This window comes from Oryzias melastigma, linkage group LG7 (genome assembly GCF_002922805.2).
Source record: "Oryzias melastigma strain HK-1 linkage group LG7, ASM292280v2, whole genome shotgun sequence".
NCBI classification, from domain to species: Eukaryota; Metazoa; Chordata; class Actinopteri; order Beloniformes; family Adrianichthyidae; genus Oryzias; species Oryzias melastigma.
Window position 1 is genome coordinate 31,618,778 of NC_050518.1, and position 22,272 is coordinate 31,641,049.

Consider the following 22,272-nt stretch of genomic DNA (forward strand, 5'->3'; position numbering starts at 1 on the left):
TTAATAAAGGTTCAATTCATCTTAACACAACTTCAAAGAGCACTGTTACCAAGTCTACTTGACTGAAAACCATGTCTGGGTATCTTTGCTGCCCCACGACCCGGTCCGGATGGATGGGTGGATAATGGATGATGGATGATGGATGGATGATGGATGGATGATGGATGGTGGATGGATGGATGATGGATGATGGATGGATGATGGATGGATGGATGATGGATGATGGATGGATGATGGATGATGGATGATGGATGGATGGATGATGGATGGTTGACCATGTGGCTGCATAACTTCTTATAATAAACCAGCATTCATGCCAGCAGCTTCACTGCTGAACTTTGGTAAATGTCATCAAGTCAAACTTTATTCATAAAGTTCTGCTTGTACCCTTTGAACACAAAGTGCTTCATAAAATCAAACCTGAAAACAAATAGCAAAACAGAGACCTTCACATTTGAAAAGAAAGAAAATCACCCTTAAATCACCAATCCTAACACGGCGACAAGAAGAAAAAAAAGATACAAATGAGATTTGAACATAAAGAGAGACAGAAATCTGTCCAGATACAATCAGCATCTGTTTTCTATGTTCCGGTCAAACCACAGTGACATCCTTAGAGTCATGATAATTGATGTCCGCTCTCACTGTAAAATGGTTTAAATGAATTCCAGACGGATCTCCAGCTCTTTGCTCTGAAGCTTCCAGTCTGCTTGGATGTTGCTGTTTAGGAAAGTGGAACCCGTCCAGAGGCGCGTGCTCTATCCTGCACAGGCTGTCCTCACTGTCGCTGCTGTAACCCACGTTGGTGGCGCTCCCAAAGAAGAGTCCGGGCCGAGCGGAGTCTGCTGCCCGGCTGCACTCCTGCCCGCTGCTCTCTGTTTGAACAGCTTTCTCCGTCTTCCTGATGGTCGCTCGAGCGTCTGGATCCTTCTCCTCACTCGGCTCCACCTTACGGAACGTGTGGCGGGCGTACAACCCGATGCAGAACATCTCCACGATCACGCTGTAGTGGTAGATCACTGCAGTTGGAGAGAGAGACCAAGATGGGTTTGAAGGACGCTGCAGGTTTTATTCTGCAAAAACCTTCCGGTGAACCAGGTTACATGCAAACGACTCAGGTAGAAGTAAAAGTAATCCAGTCGGACTCAGAGAGTAAACGTGGAACCAGAGATAAACTGCTGGAGATCTTTCAGACTTTGATCTGCTGAAGTCTTCCCACATTACCCAGCTTGGGTCATCATAGCACACTTTGACAAGTAAACCAGTCCATGTTACATCACAAATGACCCCAAAAACACAGTTTTAAGGCCATCTGGGGGATACCCACTTCCTGTCTAACTGATTCCACAAAGGATTCTGGGAAAGTTGAATTCTTGCCTTTCTAATAACTGCACTCCCCGCCTTCAGAAAATATGCAGGACGTCCTGTTACTCACTGAGCTCTTCTGAAGGGGTTTGTTGGACGGCATTCGTGCTTATTTAAACTTTCTTTATCAATTAGCAAAGAATATTCGTTTAAGAAAGTGAGAAAATGTTTCACCAGATAATATTCTCAAAGTTCAAAGCAGCTGAAAAGAAAACTCTGATGACCCAGCATTCTAGCAGTATTTAAATGCATCACTTACTTTCCACATACCTCTGAGATGTGAAAAGAGTCTCACATCAGATTTGTGTGTAAATGTGGTTTTGTGTAACAAGAGATTTGTGTTTGTAGTTATTTTCAAGCTGTTGTCATTTATTTTGAGTAAATTGTATTTTGTATTGGTTACAAATCAAGAATTACAAACACACAAGTCGTGGTCAGTCTATTCTCAGAAAGTAAATTTACACAATGACTTTTAGTCATAAATATACGGCTTTATTCTTGTAATTCAACAGTTACGACTGTTTTCTCATAAATTTCTGAGTTAACATTTAAAAAACATGTATTTGTTGATAAAACTGACTGTAATACTTTGTTGTAGTTTTTTTAAATGCTTGTAATTTAAAATCAATTCTTTTTGTTCATTTTATTTCCACTTAACTGAAAATAGTCAGAATACAATAGATTATAAGGTTTATAAAATGTTGTCTTAAACAAAACACGTTAGGTAATGACAACATTTGAGTGTCCGTAGACTATGTTGTCTTGTCTCTGTTAAAGAAGGAATACTCCCTAAAGTCAACAGGTAGAAGATCCTTTATATGTGTCAATAAAAATACTTCCTGTAAAATAGAAATTTGATGTTTATCAAGTCATTCAAAGAAGAACTTACAAACAAACATTCTTGGTGATTAAAATCAATCGAGATTTTAAGGTTCATGTCACGTCTTTTAGGAAAAATATCAATATTGGCATCAATATTTTCAATATTGACGAGTATGGAATCGGTATCAGATCAATTCCCAAATGCTCAGGATGGCCCGGTCCCACCAAACTCAATGAGGGGCAGGTTGATCTGGACTGTGAATCTCCATCAACTTACTTTGGGATCTGGTGAGGACAGAGAACGGTGGAGTGCAGGGAATGACCTCCAGAGCACCCAAGGTCTCCAGGATGCCGCTCTGCAGGCCGCACAGCACCAACACCACCACGATGCAGATGAACTTGGCTCTCAGTCCGTAGCCATGCAGAGCGCTCTTAGTGGCTTTGTAGAACAGAAGGTGGCCGTAGAAGGACACAAAGGTCGACACACAGATAATGGCATTCACGTACAGGTTTGGATTGACCGAATCCACCTAGAAAAGGATCCAAACAGAAGATCAAGTCCTGATAGGTTCACTTCAGTCACATCACAGAGGTCTGAGGGTGTCTGGGTCGCTGCTGCTGGCTCTGGTCCTGGTCTTCGTGTTCCCCGTCTCCTCATCTTTACTCTGATCCACACTTACCACCAGTTGCCTCTTTCTCTCACTGGCGCCCTCCTCCTGTGGAGGAGGGATTGACTCCCTCCCTCCTGGACTAACACTCAACATCTTCAAGGTAGATCATAACTCTTACTGGAGGTGTGGAGCATGCCTGTACATCCTGCTAAGAGCTACAGCGGGAGGAAAACCAGCTTGTGTGGACGAGGCGCACTCACATCTCCATAATCGTATTGCTCATCTGTCCACAACACCAGAGTGATGAAGAAGAGGATGCTGCGTACCACCGAGAGCTGCAGCACCGCAACCATCATCCATGCACGGCTGCTTCTGCACACAAGAGACCAGAGACCACGCTGCCTCTGAGAGCTGCACATGCAACAATGCAGTAACAACAGAAACAGCAACAGTCTCTGTTTGAGTGAAGGAGCGACACTTTCCTCAGCAAAGACAGAGATAGATAGATAGAGTACTTTATTAATCCCGAAGGAACTTACAAAAATTCATCCATTGCTCCAAACACACACACAAGCAGGTTCAAAGTCCCTGGAGGAAAGCGTGTGTTCTTACAGGAAACATGGACACAAATGTAGCAGAGATGAATGAATGGTTGCTGGAGTCCAGTACCTGTTGATGGCCACCATTGGAAGACAGCAGCAGCAGCAGCAGGGGAAGGGATCAGGAGACACCGTCTGCCCAGACAGAGCAGTCAGCATGAAGGCCTTTCCTCCAAAAAAGTCCGTAATGAGTCCCATGAATTTCAGCAAAGTGATGGAGTGATACCTGCACAGGAACGGCGTTCAGACAGCAGCAGCAGTGCAGAACCTGCAAACGACGCATGCTCGAGCATTGACTCACAGTGATGCAATGAAATTACAGAGTGAAGAGGAGCGTGGAACATACAGGGCTATGAGGGAGGTCAAAGCAAACGCCTGCAACAACATTCAAGAGATGCTGAGTCCATCTGGGAGATCAAAGATCAAAAACATTTAGTCCTCAGAGAGAGGAAGGAAGGTTTTACCGGGTACATTCCTAATATCCACAGATAGAGGCGCTTTCGTCGAGATGAGGCAACATGGCGCAGGATGAAGCCCACCTCCTCCAGGAACACCCCCAGTAAGACGAGGCAGAGCCCAGCCGGGATGAGGAAGAGCCACAGCTCATCTCTGATGGCTGAGAAGAGCGCCATCATGTCAGGTCGGTCACGGCTTCTGCGAATGCTAAGCTAACAGATAAACTGGGAGTGCATTTGCATTCATGATTCACGGTTGTTAGAACCACTTCTCAGTCGTTGTTATTCAGAATTCACTTCTCTGTTTTTGTCATTATAAAACTGTTTTAAAAACGTCCTTGACTGCAATAGAGAACACATGTAGTTATATGTTGACCATGAGGGTACTATAGGAGCAACAAGCAAGACTTAAAGCCACCAGACGCATTTCCATTCTCGCCATCGGACAAATTTCACACTTAGCTACAAGACGGTCGCCAAGCTATAGGTCCTGTGGCCATCCCATAATAATTCCAAAACTCCCTTTGGATATCCCAACTTGAATGTTTGGGTTTTGTTAATTCAATTCAATTCAATTTTTTATACCCCAATATCACAATGCAATCACCTCAGTGGCTCACCGGTAACAAAGACAGTCATAAAATATAAACAGGAGCTGGTTGCTAAACTAAACTAACTAGGCCTCCCTGCCCTTAGACTTTACTTCTCAGTGAGGAAAAACCGAAAAACTCATAGAAAACAAAAAACAATTTTTGGGAAAAAATAAGAAACTTTTATAACTTTTAGACTTTTTATTTTTGCTATTTTTTTATCCCTGTCACGCCAGGTTTACACCGAAGGTGGATGAGCTGTGAAACGGAGGGAAGGTTGAGGTCAGGTGGAGTGCAGGAGGAGTGCAGGTGGAGGGCAAGTGGAGTGCAGGTGGAGGACAGGTGAAGGTCAGGTGGAGGGCAGGTGGAGGGAAGGTGGAGGTCAGGTGGAGGGCAAGTGGAGGGAAGGTGGAGGTCAGGTGGAGGGCAAGTGGAGGGAAGGTGGAGGTCAGGTGGAGGGCAAGTGGAGGACAGGTGAAGGTCAGGTGGAGGGCAGGTGGAGGGAAGGTGGAGGTCAGGTGGAGTGCAGGTGGAGCGCAGGTGGAGCGCAGGTGGAGGTCAGGTGGAGGTCAGGTGGAGGGCAAGTGGAGTGCAGGTGGAGGGCAGGAAGAGGGCAGGAGGAGTGCAGGTGGAGGGAAGGTGGAGGTCAGGTGAAGGTCAGGTGGAGGGCAAGTGGAGCGCAGGTGAAGGTCAGGTGGAGGGCAGGTGGAGGGAAGGTTGAGGTTAGGTGGAGGTCAGGTGGAGGGCAGGTGGAGGTCAGGCGGAATCTGCTTCACCTCCTGATCACATCTTTTCCCGACAGTCGACAGGACCTTCTGCTCAGCTGTGGTTATTTAGAGCTTCATTTTTGCTCTCATCAGACACACAAAACCACCACGGCCCACTGCGTCTGTCTGTGTGTCTGTTTTTATGTTTCTTTTCATCTCTACAGTCTGTTTAGAAACAAAAACATGATTGCATTTGTCAATTGCGGTATTTTATTGTGAAAAATTGGTTATATTTTGAAAATGACGGGATTTCTTTGTGTTTTGGTGTAACTTCCTGTCAGGATTGACGTCGCTCACTCGTGGCTCGTGCAAAACATGAACCAGACGCTGATCGCTGCAGAGGGCCGCGGCGCTTCACGTCTGCTGTGAACTGCACCATAGGTTAATGATGGCGCCGAATCAGACACTTATACGTCTGGAGAGAAGGCGTTAGAGATTTTGGCTCATCTGTTTACGGTGTCTCTGGTTGTGATTTTTTGGAGGACGTTCATAATGTCAAGAGCTCATTTTCAGCAGGACGGTTTGGGTGAATTTGGCTCCAGGATGCAGTAAGACAGAATAGTGAAAGCAGTCTGGTCCTTGCAGTCCTGGATCTGTGTCTTTACTCACCTCTGAAGATCTGTGACGATAACGGGATCTCAGGCCCGATCCAGCTGCAGTTGCTGCCTCTCCCCATTCCTCACACGGAGCACTGCCGCACAACGCTCTGGCATCAACAGAGGCATGGAAAACATCTGTATTTCTCCCTAGAAGCTGCTTTCTGGTCGAGTTGTCCAGTCAAACCTTTGATGTCTTTGATGAGAACGTGTGGGCTCGCCTCTGCAGATGTCTCCTGTTGTTTCCGTGTTGATCTGAGAGTTAATGATTGACAGCGACAGGTAGGATCCAAGTCCATCTACCTGAGTATTCAGATCTACCTGATCCACCAGAGTATGAATACTCTAGTGTGCACCAGCCAGCTTCTTCCTGTGTGTTCTTGTGTGGTTCATGACTGAGTTCAATGTTGATGCCCCCAAAAAACTGAACTCCAAACCTCCCAAACTCTAGAGGTTTCTCTGACCAACACCAACAGGATTCAGCTCCTCCTCTGCCTGCGTCAGTCCATCTAACCCCTCCCCTCGCCTTACTCCTGGCTGTTAGGTTGCTGGTTTCATTGCAGCCTTCTGGACATCCTGTTTTGTCCGTTCTGGATATCAGATCTCATGTTTCTTGATTTCTTTGTCTGCAAGGTCAGAATTTTCCCCTGATCTAGCAAGCTTTCCCATTCCTGACCTGGTTTACAAGTATGTTGTAAGAAGATTTCTCTTCTAGTCAAGTTTTTTGAGCTGTCTTGAACGAGGAGAACAAAGATGTTCATGGATCTATTTGTCTGTAAGTGGATGATCAGAATGGAGTGGAGCAGGGAGACTTTGACCTGCCAATTGTAGTTTTTCTTTCTCCAAAAGCTTTTTTTCTATTCTGCTCCCGATTCTCCTGGATTTTAAAAAATACATTCTCAGAAATTAAATTTTAATCTTTTTTTATCATCCACCAAATGCTACAAAAACATGTTAATACACAGTTTTCACGTGTGCGTCTTAAAGACCCTGGTGAAAACTCCCACATGCACTGTTGTTTATACTTCTACATCCCATCAACAGCGCTACAGTCTCAATGCCCTCATGTCTCCATTCAAGGACAGGAACCCAGTTTTCCTTTGAGCTTCTCCCCCGTGACTCAGTCAGTCCTGGATGATACATTCAGAGACCATGTCAGTGCAGTGAGGAGTTTATCAGCAGAACTTTAGGTTTCATCTGTCGCAGGAAATGACAGAAGTTGCATAGTTTAACAGCAAAAGTTGGTGTTTAGAACAAACAACTTTGTCTGTTTGCATCGTTGTTGCACTGATTCTAGGACTAAATAAACATTTGTTGATTATAATAGATTTTCTTATTGATTTAATTCATGTATGAATAAAGCCCCAATTCATAACTTGATCAAGTAGAAACACCAAACAAAGCTTTATTGATTACAGCAGCTGTTGTCCATTACAGGGGAAATTATTGTGAAACGGTGGTGCAGTGGTTAGCGCTCTTGCCTCACAGCGAGAAGGCCCCGGTTCGAATCCCGGCTGGGACCTTTCTGTGTGGAGTTTGCATGTTCTCCCCGTGCATGCGTGGGTTTTCACCGGGGACTCCGGCTTCCTCCCACCGTCCAAAAACATGCTTCATAGGTTCATTGATGACTCTAAATTGCCCCTAGGTGTGAATGTGAGAGTGAATGTGTGTGATTGAGGCCCTGTGACAGACTGGCGACCTGTCCAGGGTGTACCCCGCCTTCGCCCTTCAGTAGCCGGGATAGGCTCCGGCACCCCCGCGACCCCGAAAGGGAAGAAGCGGTCAGGAAGATGGATGGATGAATGAATGAAGACCAAGAGGCTTGACTGTATAATAACAGCTGATAAACAGACATCTCAGGATGTTTGTAATTCCTGTACTGAGTAAACAACAGGGATCAGTGTGGAGGAGACGTCGCGTCTAACTGCAAGATTAGGAAGAATCCTCCAGGACAGCCAGACTTTATCCGGACGACTGTCTGCTGTGATCGGTCAGGAAGGAGGAGGATATAGACGCTGCATGGTCTCTAAGGTATACTTATATAGCGCTTTTCTACCTTGTTTTAAGGCAGTCACAGTCACACACTTCTGCCAAACACTGGTGCCAACCTATAGCCACCAGGATCCACATGCAGTACCTGCAGTGCTCCAGTCAGAGGTCGACCGCTCTACCTCTGCACCACAGCCACTCCAAGACACAAAGGGATTTATTATAGGATGAACAAGGTAGGTCAGGAACTGTAGCAACAAATCAGGAAACAAACAGATGAACAGACGTTTCTGGAACGTCTGATTTCGAGCAGAAAAACTGCTAACATGAGAGCCACAGGGAGCAGTCCAGCACAGAATCCCTACAGCATCTGTAGAAGGACAAAAAGGGTCAGAGATCATAGACTAGAACCCTTCTAGACACACAGGAGAAGTAGGTGGTATTATTAGTTCCAGCTCATTCTAGGGACAGCTTTTATTTTGAAGGCAGGGGTTGGAACTTCCTTTTTTATTGGTGATCATAGTTCCGAGAGCCTCCATGTCCTGACTGGATTCCAGTCTTGAACCTCTGTTGTTCTGCCTGTTCGTCTTCCCTCTGGACAAGTCGCATCACAGATGTATGCAGATGACTCTTTACTCAGCAAACCCCCATGATTCATCAGTGTCTGCTGCTCAGAGCAGCTGAACTCCTGGATGCACACAGACGTCCTTCAGTTTCACAAACACAAGTCTTTGCTTTTAGGAAGAGAAAATAAAGAGTCAAGGTTCTGGAGGAGTAAAGACCAATAATCAGCTGAAAGTTTCACTGCTCACATTGAAGCCATCTCAGTCAAACTGTGAATCTCACATCCAGACCAGATTTTGTTTAATTCATCGTCCAGTTTTGTTCCTCATCGTTTTCCTGATGGATAAAATCAGGAGATGAAGAATTCAGCTCAAAACCACAATCAGGACTCAGTTTCTGTCAGCACAAATATTTAATGCAGAACTGGTTCCAATAACAAATGTAACAGTCTGGACTCTTATAAAGTTCAGCTAAAATACTTCCAGACATTTCTGTAGACAACATACAACTAAACTGCAGTATAAAAATAACATCATATGACAAAAGTCAAAGTGTTCGTGCAGACGATGGATCGTCTCTCCTTTGTTCTTTATGTCCGCCTACAACCGGATCACAGGAGCGTCTCCACTGCTTCACGTCCACCTGAGCGCCGTCAGCTTTGGCTCTTCTCGCCAAACCGTCTTCCGATGTCAGAGATGATCGTCCGGGCGCGCCCCGACAGGCGTTTTCTTTCCCAGACGCTGTGACTCAGTCACAGAATCAAACGGTAGAAGATCCAGCAAGCAAAGAGGATCCAGTGACTGGCCCAGTTCAGCTCGGACCACCTCTGGATGGTGTGAACGGCTGCATAGCCCTTCAGACAGCAGAGACACACTCAGCCTTAGATTCACCAGCTCTGCTTTGGGTAAACCTGGTCAAACAGCAGATGAGTTCTAAGTGCTGCTAATCCTGTCAAATAGGAATGAGAAGAGCTGGTACAGAGACGAGGTCGAGGAAGATGTCTTCATAACCACGTCTATAACATCACGTGTTTGTCTGCCGTGTTTCTGACTCCACTTTACCACAGAGACTCTGGTCTTCTGAGGCAGAACTGGCTGAAAACTCAACTTCTAAGTCACAAAATAAGAAGAATAACTCCACTTTAAAGGAAACTCTTAGAGCACAAATTCACTAAAGAATTATAAAAGACACTTCAGGTAAAACTATGGGGATTTGCATTTAAATTGCTCATAAAAATAGTCAAAGATTTACACTTTAGATCTAAATATAAGTTGGAACAAAACAAAACTTTGCTTCAATTTATGGTTCTTGAACAAACTAGCCGTGCATCAAAGAGTTGGTTTGTGTGAACGAGAACCTCAGCAGTGAATCCTCTCCTCTTACATTCTTACATCTTCAGAAGGTCTGAGCCTGATCTGAAGTTTACGGCTTCAGTTTACCTCCTCCACTTCCTGCTCATCAGTGCCAGGATCAAACATGGAACCCAAGTAGGTGAGATGGAAGATGGTTAGAAAGCTGAAGAGCAGGTTCAACAACAACACCCAATAATTCTGTGAAAGGAGAGAAGACAGACGTCTTAAAACTGTGTGAAGACAGACAGTCAAGTCTGCTGACAGCCTCACAGTCTGCAGTGTTCCTCACTCCAAGTCCTCGAGAGACCCCACCCTGCCTGCTTTCTAGATCTCCAAGTCCTGCTAGCTGCTGATTCGTTCAGTCAGGTGTCTCCACATTCTGATTGAATGAACACACCTGGTCCAGGTAATCAGCAGCAAGCAGTACACAAAGAGATGGAAAACAGGCCGGGTGGGGGCTCTGGAGGACCTGGAGTGAGGAACACTGGACTAGAGACTCGAACAGACTCAATTCTGTCACGTTTTCACCTGAGAATGCTGGTTTCATCGTGGGCTTTAAATCTCTTAAGACGTGGCGTTCCCATGATCACGTTTTGGTTACAGTAGTTAATTCTGCTTTCAAAGGTCAAACAAATGAAAAAGGATAATCCTTCAAGAGCTCCGATATCAAGAGGTTTTAGGCTAACTCTGATGTGTTTTGGCTGTTTTATGTTAGAGCATTTTTCTGACATATAAAGAAAACTAAACTCAAAACTGCATTTTTTTGTTCAATCAGGAGCTGATGAAAACATGTTTCAAAAGATTGAAGTGGTGATGTAGAAAATACGCCGGACCACAGGTGGGAGAAAAGATGATCAGAGCGAGACTTGAAGCTCCTGATTTGCTTCTCATGTTCCATCAGTTCCAGATGCAGATCTGCAAACATGTTTCCACTGAACAAAACTTGTGTCGAGTTAGTTTGTGTTGTGGCACCTTCTTGTGTTGATGGCTGCAGTCCGAGGCGCAGGGTCTGGACAGGATGCACGCGCTGAAGATGGACGCCAGCCTCTTCCTCAGGACTGATGAACCGACAAACATACAGATATAGGTTAACCTTTATGTCGTTGGTTCCTATGGATGCAGCAAAAATCTATCAGTGCAAACTGCTACTAGAAATGCAGATAGTAGTAAAACATGGCCCCCTTTGTGTGCATGCACGCGCAAGTCCCGCCCCCTTTAGACGCACTCCCATGTATAACTACTGCAGCTTCTCTGGAAACAAATACAAATAAAACGTGTTTGTCATCCCAGTAAAAGAGAGAATCAGGTTTTTATCCTGCAGGTTCTTTCTGTCTCGTCATGTTTCATGTCTGATTCTAGTCTGAGTCGCATCTACTGCAGACCAGGAACCTGCTGGAAAACGGCTTTCAGACTGAATCAAAACACCGGATGTTACACTCTAACCAGCAGATCAGAGTACAGATAAAGCTGCTTCTGCTGTAACTTTCACCTCCCAGTGAGGATTACCGTGCTCCACGTAGGTGATGAACCCCAGCGACAGCAGGACAGCTCCCAGGTGGAAGCTCAGACCCTGAAGAGACCAGAGAGGACATGTTTCTGTCTGCACCACATTCAGTCATTGCAAGACGAGCTTCAGAATCCTGACACGTCACTACACCACATCCGGTAGATGAAGAAGCTGAGAATCGATGTTTGACTCCACGGACAAATCCAAATTCTCCCCCTACCCCTGAGCTGTGGGGGCATTTGAGGGTTGGGGTGTCTGAATTTAAAGACACTATATTTCCATCTCTCGCCACATGTAGAGGAGGAGGAATTCAGGTTCAATGTTTGACCGCAGCAGTCAGAGAAGATAACTGAGTGGTAACTGATTACAGCCTCATGTGCTTCAGCAGGAGACACCACTGTGAGTGGGAAGGTGAGGAGGCCTCATCATGGTCTGGGCTGCTCTGTTGTCTGTGACGCAGAGTGTCTCAAATCTGGAACGGGTTTGATGAAATTTCAGAACAATCGAGGCATTTTGGATCCTCATGCTCGGCCTCAGAAAGCTTGATCTTTAATCAGATCCAAGACTCAAAAAAGCTAAAGGGATCAGAGACAGTGCAGGATTACTCAGAGGTTCATAAATCCTGATCTAAATCCTGTTGGACGCGTCTGGATGGAGCAGAAACATGGAGCTATCACACCTGAGGCAGGTGGAGGAGATCGTCCACGAGAAGTGGAGCAGAAAAGCTGCTGACAGCTAAAGACGTCTGTGAGTCACGGAGATCCATCGATACGTGTGACGGACTCCAAAGAGAAGATCATTAGAGGTTCTGTCATTGTTGTCTCTGTCAGCCCTTTGTTCTTTGAAATGAGCAAAACTTCAGAGAACATGTCAGAATCTCTTAAAGACGACGCATTCTCCTCTCCGGGTCGTCACCCTTTGGTTGAGGACGCTCGCGTCACTTTTGACGTTTTGGCTGTTCCCAAGTTGTTGTTTTCCGGTCTGCGCTCTGTACCATCTCTGGTACTGCGTATGATACCGCGTCCGGCGCTGGCTAAGGGTACAGGTACCGGGTTTGGGTACTGCGTCGCTGTAGGCCACTGGACCGGTTCTGGTTGTGACCCAGAGGTTGAGGACCCTCGATTTAACGGGAACAGCCAGCACGTCACAAAACGACGAGTTGGGGAGACGACAACGTCTCAAAGTGAGGTGGAGGGTCAGAAGGTGATGACGTGTTTCCTGAAGGGATCACGGGTAAAAGCATCAATGTTTGTGACATCTGTGAAGCTGATCACTCCAGACCATCACATGAGACGCTCGTCACTGAACCACGCTAACTCTAAACCCTCCAGCTACTTCTTTAGCGCTGGAACTCGCTAACGTTCCTGAAGTGAAGGCTTTTCCCCGGAAACAGTTCAGCTGCAGAGCCGTGTGCTTCACAATGTTCCTCACATGCAACAGAGCGCTGGCTGTGTAGGTCACCAGGATGGCGGGAAATGTTCCCACTTTCATGGCGTTCTTGAAGACATCTGAGGAGAGAGCAGAGGTGACACGAACATCCAGACCTTCTCAGTTAGTGACCTGATCTCTGAGGTCACACAAACACTATTGTCTTGGATATTTAAATGTTATATCTAAATGTTTTCTATTTAAAACCATTGATGATGGTCTGCAGCCTTCAGGTCGATTCCTCACTGATCACAACCCGACAGGAAAGTCTTCACTCACCCTTCAGACGGATACGACATGAGTTGTGTGTTTGCTACTAATGTGATAAATATCAATGAACTCCTGTGTGTTTTGGTCTAAATAAGACACAAACATGAAGAGAAAATAGCTTTAAAAAAAGAAATAGCTTATGATCTCTGGCAGAGCTCTGCACAGCTTCCTTTCAAAATAAAAGACATTTTGTACTACATAGGATGATCTCAGTGCATCAAATGTGGTCATAGATAGCATCATGTCAGCAATGAGGAAAAAAACTGTTTTGTTTACGTATTGTTCAGTTTTTGGTGTATTTTAGCCAGAAATTCATAAACCAACAAAGATGAAATCAGAGCCAATTAAAGTCCCTGAATTTGTTCAAAAACAGGAAATGTAGCGTTTGGTGTGTGGTTGTGCTCACTGACCTTAAAGGGATTTTCGTGGTAAATGGAACTTAAAAATCAGAGTAAATGTGTTGGTATGACATTGGTAAAGTACAAATGATTGAACTGCAGTAGAAAAATGGCTGTTAGGAGCTTCAATGATTCATGTGTTCTCATGTCTTCAACTGTGAATGAGATGAATAAAGTTGACTTAGTTTACCATTAAATGTTACAGTTACTTTTAAAACTGAAAACGTTATTTTTCTCAAACCTCGGAGTCACAATAGAGTGGAGACAGAGTCTCATGTGGCTGCAGATCCCTGATCTAAACCGTCTGTAAAGCTGACCTCTGACCTCTACAGCTCTTCTACTGTTTCCATTCATCAAACTGACAAACTCTTTCAGTTTGATCAGAATATAAACTAAGACTTTCAAAAACATGTTTTATTCAGAGATAAAAATGTTTAACGTCTCCAGCAAGACTTCAATGAGCTTCTGATCCTTGGATCTGTTTCTGAATACAGATGGATCAAATGTCGTGTTGTAGGCTACAGTTTGTTTCTGTTTAGAACTGGGAGCCGGTTCCCTTTAGGAGATGCCGAGTGTCCATGTGGCCCTCAGCTGTCACTCACAGGTCTTCAGCCATCGGGACATCGGGATGTTCCAGGACGTCACCACCAACACCATTGAACGCGGCATTTCCACCTGCAGAGGCTTCACCACGCTCATGTCCCTGCAGAGAGCGAGCACGACCACATCCAACACGCCGCTTCACAAACATGACGGCCCATCACCGACGCGCCGGCCTTTACCAGCAGACGTGCTCCTTCTCCTCCGTGAAGCACGCTCCGGCCAACATGCTGGTGCCTTCGCTGAGGTGAGCCACGTAGTAGTTACTGAAGTGGAAGGACACGGCGTTCTCGTACGCACGCAGCCACCTGCAAGCAGGCAGACGACAGCTTCCTGATGCAGCCGCTCTCACCTTCCAGGTTAGGAAGGTCACAGCACAGACGGTTCATCTGTCCTCTGCTGGACAACGTCGATCAGGAAAAACAAGAAGACAGTCCTGCACTCCGGAGAGCGAAGGTCTAAACTTCATTTACCATCCGGGAAAAACAACATCAGTTTATTCATTCTGGGACATCCAGTCGTTCTGTTATTCCTCCACTGAGAATTCAAATAAATAACAGGTTTATAAATCTCCTCATTAAAGTTTAGACATTTAACATGTCAAATAACTGAACAAAAATGTTTGTAAAAGGTTTAAACTACAGTGAGAGCAGTTAGGTCAGAGAATAATATTATCTTACTGAACTTCAAACAGACTGAAAACGATGGATCGTACACCAATATTGTTCACTAGGAGAAGAAAATCAGGATGAAGGAGCAGCTCTGCTGCAGCAGGAGGGTCTTATTTAACACCGATTTTATTTTGAAAGGAACTAAATCTGCTGCAGTAAAAAGTCAAATGGATTTTTCTCTCTCTTCATATGTATGGAAAAGCACAGAACTGTTATAACTGAACTGTAGACAACATGAGTAAGATGTATTTTATACACGAATGATCTCAAATGCAACAATGTTCCACCGAATGCAAAAGTGGAGATTTGTCAACAAGGAAATGGTCCAAATGGCTCTTTCAGTATAAAAGATTGCAGATCGCTGATCTAGTTAATGAGAACTGGGCTGAGATTCTTCTAACGACGAACAAAAACAGCATTTACATGTCAACAATTCCTTTAGAGAGGGGATCCAACGGTTGTTTTTGGTTTAGAGTAGAATGGTGAAAAGAATGTTCCTCAGTCCTTCAGAGGTTCTCCTCTGGACTCTCACTAACAGTCACTCGCATTTCTATTCTATTCTATTCTATTCTTTTCAGCTTTGTTTTGTCCTTTAGCTCCCAGTGATGATTTATGTGAAAAACTAAAATAGTTTTCTTGCATAAATGATTTTAAAAGCAGGTTTTTCATGCCGCTACATTCCTCAAACTTTCATTTAGGCTGAAAGAAACACGATTATTTGTGGTGACCTGACAGATGACTCAGCTGTAACCAACATACAACTTACCGTTTTATCTGCATCTTCGAAGCAAAACCAGAGAGAAAGAGATGCAGTATTGTTACGGCGGCGACTCTTCAAAGTGCGTAACAACAGACTGACTGACCTTTGCGTGAGCGCGTTTCCATATATGGGGACAAACAGAGGGAACAGGTAGGGGGCGATGCAGGTGCACACCAGCAGACAAATGTGGCTCTTCACGAGGCTGAGGGCGGAGCTTAGCAGCCACGACCAGCTCTGAAAAACAGATGTCTGCATCGTCACCGAGACCCGGGAACCTCACCGCACGGAGGCCGGCCCGCACTCACCAGCTGAGCACCGGCGACTGCCCTCCTGTAGGTGGAGAAGCTGATCCACGGGCCGAACACAGCCGTGCCCACGAACAGGAGATAGCCCAGAAACTGGGCTGGGGAGGGAAGGCTGCCCACCGCCCCCCTGTCCAGGTCAAAGGCCAGAGAGATGGCCTTCATGGCCACGACCATCTGAGAGCCTGAGACAGACAGAGAGACAGAGAGAGAGACGGTCAGACAGACAGTGAGACAGAGAGAGAAAGAGAGAGAGACAGATGCAGACAGACAGAGAGAGAGAGAGAGAGAGACAGTCAGAGAGAGAGACAGTCATACAGAGACAGACAGACAGACAGAGAGAGAGAAACAGAGAGACAGACAGAGACAGAGAGACAGACAGGGAAAGTGGAGCTGATGCCGCTCAGAGAGTTCATAAGCTGCTCAGGAACATTTTAACTTTCAGGATCTAGCAGGACTCCAGACGAGAGAACCGAGTCTGTTCCAGGTACATTCCTGGTCACATTTAACACCCAGTGTGGAACATTCTTTAGTGTTTTCAGGACTCCTTTCAAGCCACTATTCGAGAACACTGCACAAGTTTTTAACTATCCTCCAGATAACACTTACTGTGTGTAATTTTGTAATTAATACAGTATATTTAAATCCAGTCTGTGTTTTTAAACTGTTATTGTTCAGTTTTTCTTACACTCCTTCATGCTGTCATTTGGTTGAGTTCTCTGAAAGTTTGAACTGCTTCTCAGTTAACATACCTGGTTAATAAACATTATTAGTAATGGTCCAGATACCATTTTGATTGAAATGCAATGAATAATCTCTACAGCTTTAGCAAACGTAGCTTTCCAGGAGTGATACTGAAGAAGTGACTCTGATGAGCGTCTTTAAAGTCCAGCTGTTCTGCAGAGAATAATATCTGAGGTGAAACGACCATGAAGAAGAAGTCTAGTCATTTTACTCTAAGCCAGCCATGGAGCTCACAGCGTCATACAACTTTCATTAAACACATATTCTATGTGGGACAGTGAACTGTGAACTCTACAGATGTTCGCTGTGACCCCCAGATCAAAACACTGAAAAAACAGACAAATTCAGCATTTCTTACCTCTAATCTTGTGCCAGGTCACTGCATCGATCAAATGCAACTCTCTGAAAGGAAAGGTAAGAAACATGACTTTCTGATCAAAGGAAGTCAAGTCATTGACCCCAGGTCCAGGTCAACAACAACATATTCTTTAACCCTCGTGCTCACTTAGGGTCCAGATGACCCGTACCATCGATGTGTGACCCCTCCCATGACGAAGGTGGACAGGATCTCATGTCTGCACAGACTCCAGTCAAGATAAAACATAACGTTCAGAGCGCCGTCTTATGGAGTCCAGATGAACGAACGGACGGACAAACGAACAAATGAACGGACAAACGAACCAGGTAATCAGTCATGAGTCCCTACTCATGACTGATTACCTGGTTCAGGTGTGTCCAGCCAATAAGAACATGCCAGAGCAGGTATATTGGAAAACATGCAGGAAGGCGGCTCTGGAGGACCAGGGTTCCCTACCCCTGGCCTATGAGGATCCTGCAGCGATCTGTCTCTGAGCTTCCCTCACTCGTGAACTAAACTCCTCGTTCTACAAGCGTTCTCCAGTCAAGAACCATGGACGGAGAGACTGCTTTGTTTTGGCTTTATTTACACTATCCAGGAGTTTTCCCGTGGAAATGTGTGGCTCTGAGTTTCATGGAGGAAATGACACAGCTCGTTTGGAGAAAAGATTTTTAGAGAAGTCATTGAAAAGCGTCCTGCAGAAGCTCCCTGCTGCCCCATACGATAGTTTCTGCCTTACCCCAGCAGAAGGTAGATGAGGATGACAGCAGACAGAACGAGTCCTCGGCTGCCGCAGTGCCTGCTAACCAGCAGGACGACGTAGCAGAGCCCGCTGAGCGACAGCACCCACAGCATGTGCAGCTGGAAGAACAGGAAGAGGCCCAACATCCCCGTCAGCGCAGACACGCCATGCTTCGCCGTCTGCACGAGTCCTGCAGAAACAAACAGCAGCGTCTGCTCAGCTCCGCCTCAGTCAACCACACAAGTTTGTCTTCATGACGACTCCACATCATCCCCAAACAAAAAAGGATTCAAATCAAGTTGGTTTTTACTTCCTCTTCAGACAGTGAATCTATCACAATCTGGTTTTTAAAACAATTATTTGGATAAATATTTGAAAATAAATCAAGTTTCTATCAGTTTGGGTAAAATCCTAATAGTCACTGAGTATTTTGGTAGTGATACCAAGACCTGGATACACGTTTCTACAGCCAATCAGCACTCGGCATTCATAGAATGAAGTAGCTTCATTAAAAATGTCCTCTGCAGGTTTTGAAGCCAGCTTGGTAATTAAGCAGAATAAGCACCATCACATCTTTACATAAATGAGTGATCCATTTCTTCTCTTCTGAATGCAGTGATGCTACCAGACAGACGTCCCTCCAGATTAAAAGCTCTTCTGTTTGGACAATCACAGCATATCTTTCCTTAACAAACATATTCATCAGCTCCATGTATTTACATTTATTTATTTTTAGTTTCAGGAGTTAAAAAGAACAGTTATAACACTTATAAAAAACATACAATTTTATTGAGAGTTATTATTTAGAACAGTCTGCAACCTGCAGCTCCAGAGCTGTTACTTCTCTACTGTGGCTCTATGGTTATAGTAAGTTGCAAAGTAAAAGAAAAAAAGTAAATAAAAGTAGCTCAAACTTTATTCAACTCACTCACAAACAGGTGAGGAAACGTCCATCACTCTGTGAGGCTCCTGACTACAGTACCCACAATGCTCCAACACTCCATCAGGTGGTTTGGCTTTGGAGTTAAACAAAGTCGAAACATTTTGACAGATTTTTGTTTTCGGTTAGTCACAGAAAATCCTTGGAGGTTAGTAAGTGAAACCAGAATTCATACTTAAAGCACACTGGATTTCTATTATGGAACATATTCAAGTGTGTTAAACACGTCTTAACGTTCAAAAATACAGAGAGGGTTGTTTAAATAACTGATTTCATTTTTATAAAATATATCCATGAAGTTTTAACAGAAATTCAATAGAATTGGTCAAAATAAACTGTTTTTTTATGATTACTGCTGAAATTATACTGCACATTTGTGGAACTGATCATGTAAAACTTTTATTTTGAAAGGAATTCCTGTAAAAAGTTATAAACTATTTAATAGTTTGAGAAAAACTTAATTTGCTCCTAAAGCTTGTGTTGTATTTATGCAAAAACCTAATAGTTGATTTATGTAGAGTAAATGTAGAAGTATTCGGAGTAAATGTTGAAGTATTCAGAGTAAATGTAGAAGTATTCAGAGTAAATATTAATGGTTACTGAGTAAATGTTGAAGTATTCAGAGTAAATATTCATGGTTATACAGTAAATGTTGAAGGTTACAGAGTAAATGTCGAAATATACCGAGTAAATGTTGAAGTATTCAGAGTAAATGTTGAAGTATTCAGAGTAAATGTTGAAGTATTCAGAGTAAATGTCGAAGTATTCAGAGTAAATGTTGAAGTATTCAGAGTAAATGCTGAAGTATTCAGAGTAAATGTTAAGGTATTAAGAGTAAATGTTGAAGTATTCAGAGTAAATGTCAAAGTATTCAGAGTAAATGTCGAAGTATTTAGAGTAAATGTTGATGGTTATACAATAAATGTTGAAGTATTCAGAGTAAATGTCAAAGTATTCAGAGCAAATGTTGATGGTTATACAATAAATGTTGAAGTATTCAGAGTAAATGTTAAGATATTAAGAGTAAATGTTGAAGTATTCAGAGTAAATGCTGAAGTATTCAGAGTAAATGTCGAAGTATTCAGAGTAAATGTTGAAGTATTCAGAGTAAATGTCAAAGTATTCAGAGTAAATGTTGATGGTTATACAATAAATGTTGAAGTATTCAGTGTAAATGTTAAGATATTAAGAGTAAATGTTGAAGTATTCAGAGTAAATGTCGAAGTATTCAGAGTAAATGTTGAAGTATTTAGAGTAAATGCTGAAGTATTCAGAGTAAATGTCGAAGTATTCAGAGTAAATGCTGAAGTATTCAGAGTAAATTTTGAAGTATTCAGAGTAAATGTCGAAATATTCAGAGTAAATGTTGAAGGTACAGAGTAAATGTTGAAGTATTCAGAGTAAATGTTGAAGTATTAAGAGTACATGTCGAAGTATTCAGAGTAAATGCTGAAGTATTCAGAGTAAATGTTGAAGTATTCAGAGTAAATGTTGAAGTATTCAGAGTAAATATTGATGGTTATACAGTAAACGTTGAAGGTTACAGAGTAAATGTCAAAATATACCGAGTAAATGTTGAAGTATTCAGAGTAAATGTTGAAGTATTCAGAGTAAATGTCAAAGTATTCAGAGTAAATGTTGATGTTTATACAATAAATGTTGAAGTATTCAGAGTAAATGTTAAGATATTCAGAGTAAATGTCGAAGTATTCAGAGTAAATGCTGAAGTATTCAGAGTAAATGTTAAGATATTCAGAGTAAATGTTGAAGTATTCAGAGTAAATGTCGAAGTATTCAGAGTAAATGTTGAAGTATACAGAGTAAATGTCGAAGTATTCAGAGTAAATGTCGAAGTATTCAGAGTAAATGTTGAAGGTTACAGAGTCCTGCTCCGTGAAGGCTCCACAGCTGTTTAAAGACGATAACCGGAAGTGGACAGTCCCGATCAGGACACCGGTGATGCTGACCCAGTCTGAAGCTCATCCTGCACAGGAGGCAGAGGAGCAGCAGCATCCACAGCTGCTGCAGGCTCTGCTCGATGCTGCTGAGGCCGCAGGTCTGGGCCAGCTGCCGCCACACCTGCAGCCGGCTGGACAGCTCCATCCTGCAAGACAAAGGTGACTGTGGTTCCTCTCCTTCAAAGTAAAAGCCTCTCAGAGCAGCATCACGAGGATGCGGTCGTGAGGCTGAGCTGCAGACTGTAGTACAATGCTACATCGAAACAACCCAAAACAAACTCTGCGCACGCGCAAACAGCTCTGACGTCAGTGGCTCACGTGGACGGCCAGCAGCTTCTGTCCTGATTGGAGTTTAGATGAGAACCAACCTGAGCTGGAGGAGCAGAGACAACAGAGCAGCTGCAGCGTTTCCCCTTCGCGCTTTTCTTCTTCTCTGCCGTATCTACGCGCCACGCTGCCCCCTACAGACGGAGACGAGTAACTGTTCCATGTTCCTCAGGAATCTCAGAGCCACCACAGAAGAACAGATACAACTAAATCAACGTTCCAGAGGCAGAAACCAGCTCCAAATTCGATCCCTAGCGTCAGACCTTAGATGGAAAGAACCAAACTTTTCCTAAACGACAGCAAATTTCTGTGGGGTTTTAGCGCCACCTTGTGTCCCAGTTGTCTCTTTAAAATTTGCCTGAAAAACAACAGACTTCTGTCTAAAGAGAAGGGTGATGACACTGCATTTCTGAGTATTTATTTATTAAAAATGTAAATTAGGAGGAGATGAAAAAATGATCACTGAAAAAGTCTGTAGTAGGGATGTAGGTGCTACAATCAGCGGGCCAAAGTCTCCCTGCTCCATTCGAGGCACATCCAGACAAACAGATCCATGAACGTCTTTGTTTTGCTGGTTTGAGCTGGAATCTGGATCAGATCTGTACGGCTGGATAACTCTGATATTGCTCTCCATTTTCGTAGTGCTGTTAATGTTAGGTTGGGGGTGTGAGGGGCTGTAAGCTAGCAAGTAGGCGAAGGGATGATGGGATGTTGGTGGGCGCTCAGTGAGGAGAAAGCTTTTCTTCAGTCTGTGGTTTTTGTCCTGATGGACTGCTAGCGTCTGGCGGTCAGTTCAACCGGGGACTGCGGAGAGAAAATAAACTCACCCCGATTTGTGTGTGTGTGTAATTTCTGATTGGTGCGTAACTTTGGATTTGTGTGTGCGTAATTCTTCTTCATTTGTAGCTTATAGTATAGATTTTGTGCATAAGTACAAACATGAGAAAAAAATGCCGTTTACACATACACAACTTAAATTACAACAGCTTGAAACTAACTACAGGCACAAATTGTTAAAAATGATTCATAAATCGCTTGTTATCAGCTGCTTTTACCTAAGATCGTGAATATTATCTGGTGAAACTTGACATTTTCTCACTTTTTTAAGCATCAATTAAAAAAAAATATGGAACAGTTTAAAACTTTTGACTGAGGTTTGCATGCCTTAAAACAAAAGAAATCCTTCACCATATTTGATCATCTCAATGCACCAAATGTATTATGAAGTGTCATGTCAACAGTGAAAAAATACACGTTTTGTTTTACAATTGTTGGTGCATCTCAGCCTAATTTCCTAAATCAGAACCAAGTGACCCACAGAGTATTTTTATGACCATGACGAACACTTACAATCCCTGAATGTTTCAACATTAGGACATTTGCGGTATAATCCGGTGTGCCTTGAGTGTGAATCCTGGCTGCGCGCTCATTTTCCACTGATTTTTGGTTGTACGTGGCTCTCAAAAATCTGTCTAAATGTTTTCACATGCCTTTGATAAGGTTGCTCTGCTATTTTTATTTAAAATAGAAAACATTATTTATTTTTAAATCATGAGA

At 43.7% G+C, this 22,272-nt stretch overlaps 3 protein-coding genes across 9 annotated transcripts in view; all 3 read right to left on the reverse strand.

The window, feature by feature from the left end:
• LOC112140035 (paired box protein Pax-7) overlaps window positions 1-22,272 on the reverse strand; it is a 629,290-nt gene that overhangs the window by 22,838 nt on the left and 584,180 nt on the right. The window lies entirely within an intron of this gene.
• si:dkey-16n15.6 (organic solute transporter subunit alpha) lies at window positions 347-6,233 on the reverse strand. 2 transcript variants are annotated; one of them, XM_036212992.1, is made up of 8 exons: window positions 5,993-6,233; window positions 5,819-5,900; window positions 3,862-4,013; window positions 3,699-3,772; window positions 3,468-3,623; window positions 3,059-3,170; window positions 2,465-2,717; window positions 347-1,019 (listed from the first exon to the last, which is right to left on the reverse strand). In XM_036212992.1, exons 2-8 carry the CDS (start codon window positions 5,883-5,885, stop codon window positions 595-597), a joined length of 1,239 nt encoding a protein of 412 aa, XP_036068885.1. In that variant the 5' UTR covers window positions 5,886-5,900; window positions 5,993-6,233; the 3' UTR covers window positions 347-594. The 2 variants fall into 2 exon arrangements, with proteins under 2 accessions (XP_036068885.1, XP_024118699.1); XM_024262931.2 differs by having other exon boundaries at window positions 5,819-5,915.
• LOC112140019 (protein-serine O-palmitoleoyltransferase porcupine) lies at window positions 8,752-20,895 on the reverse strand. Of its 2 annotated transcripts, none has more exons than XM_024262918.2 (13): window positions 20,757-20,895; window positions 20,398-20,534; window positions 17,488-17,680; window positions 16,749-16,792; window positions 15,650-15,831; window positions 15,448-15,578; window positions 14,096-14,221; window positions 13,916-14,016; window positions 12,649-12,725; window positions 11,217-11,280; window positions 10,683-10,768; window positions 9,798-9,908; window positions 8,752-9,211 (listed from the first exon to the last, which is right to left on the reverse strand). In XM_024262918.2, the coding sequence occupies exons 2-13, from the start codon at window positions 20,531-20,533 to the stop codon at window positions 9,110-9,112; spliced, it is 1,353 nt and encodes a 450-aa protein (XP_024118686.1). In that variant the 5' UTR covers window position 20,534; window positions 20,757-20,895; the 3' UTR covers window positions 8,752-9,109. The 2 variants fall into 2 exon arrangements, with proteins under 2 accessions (XP_024118686.1, XP_036068884.1); XM_036212991.1 differs by lacking the exon at window positions 20,757-20,895 and adding an exon at window positions 20,677-20,749.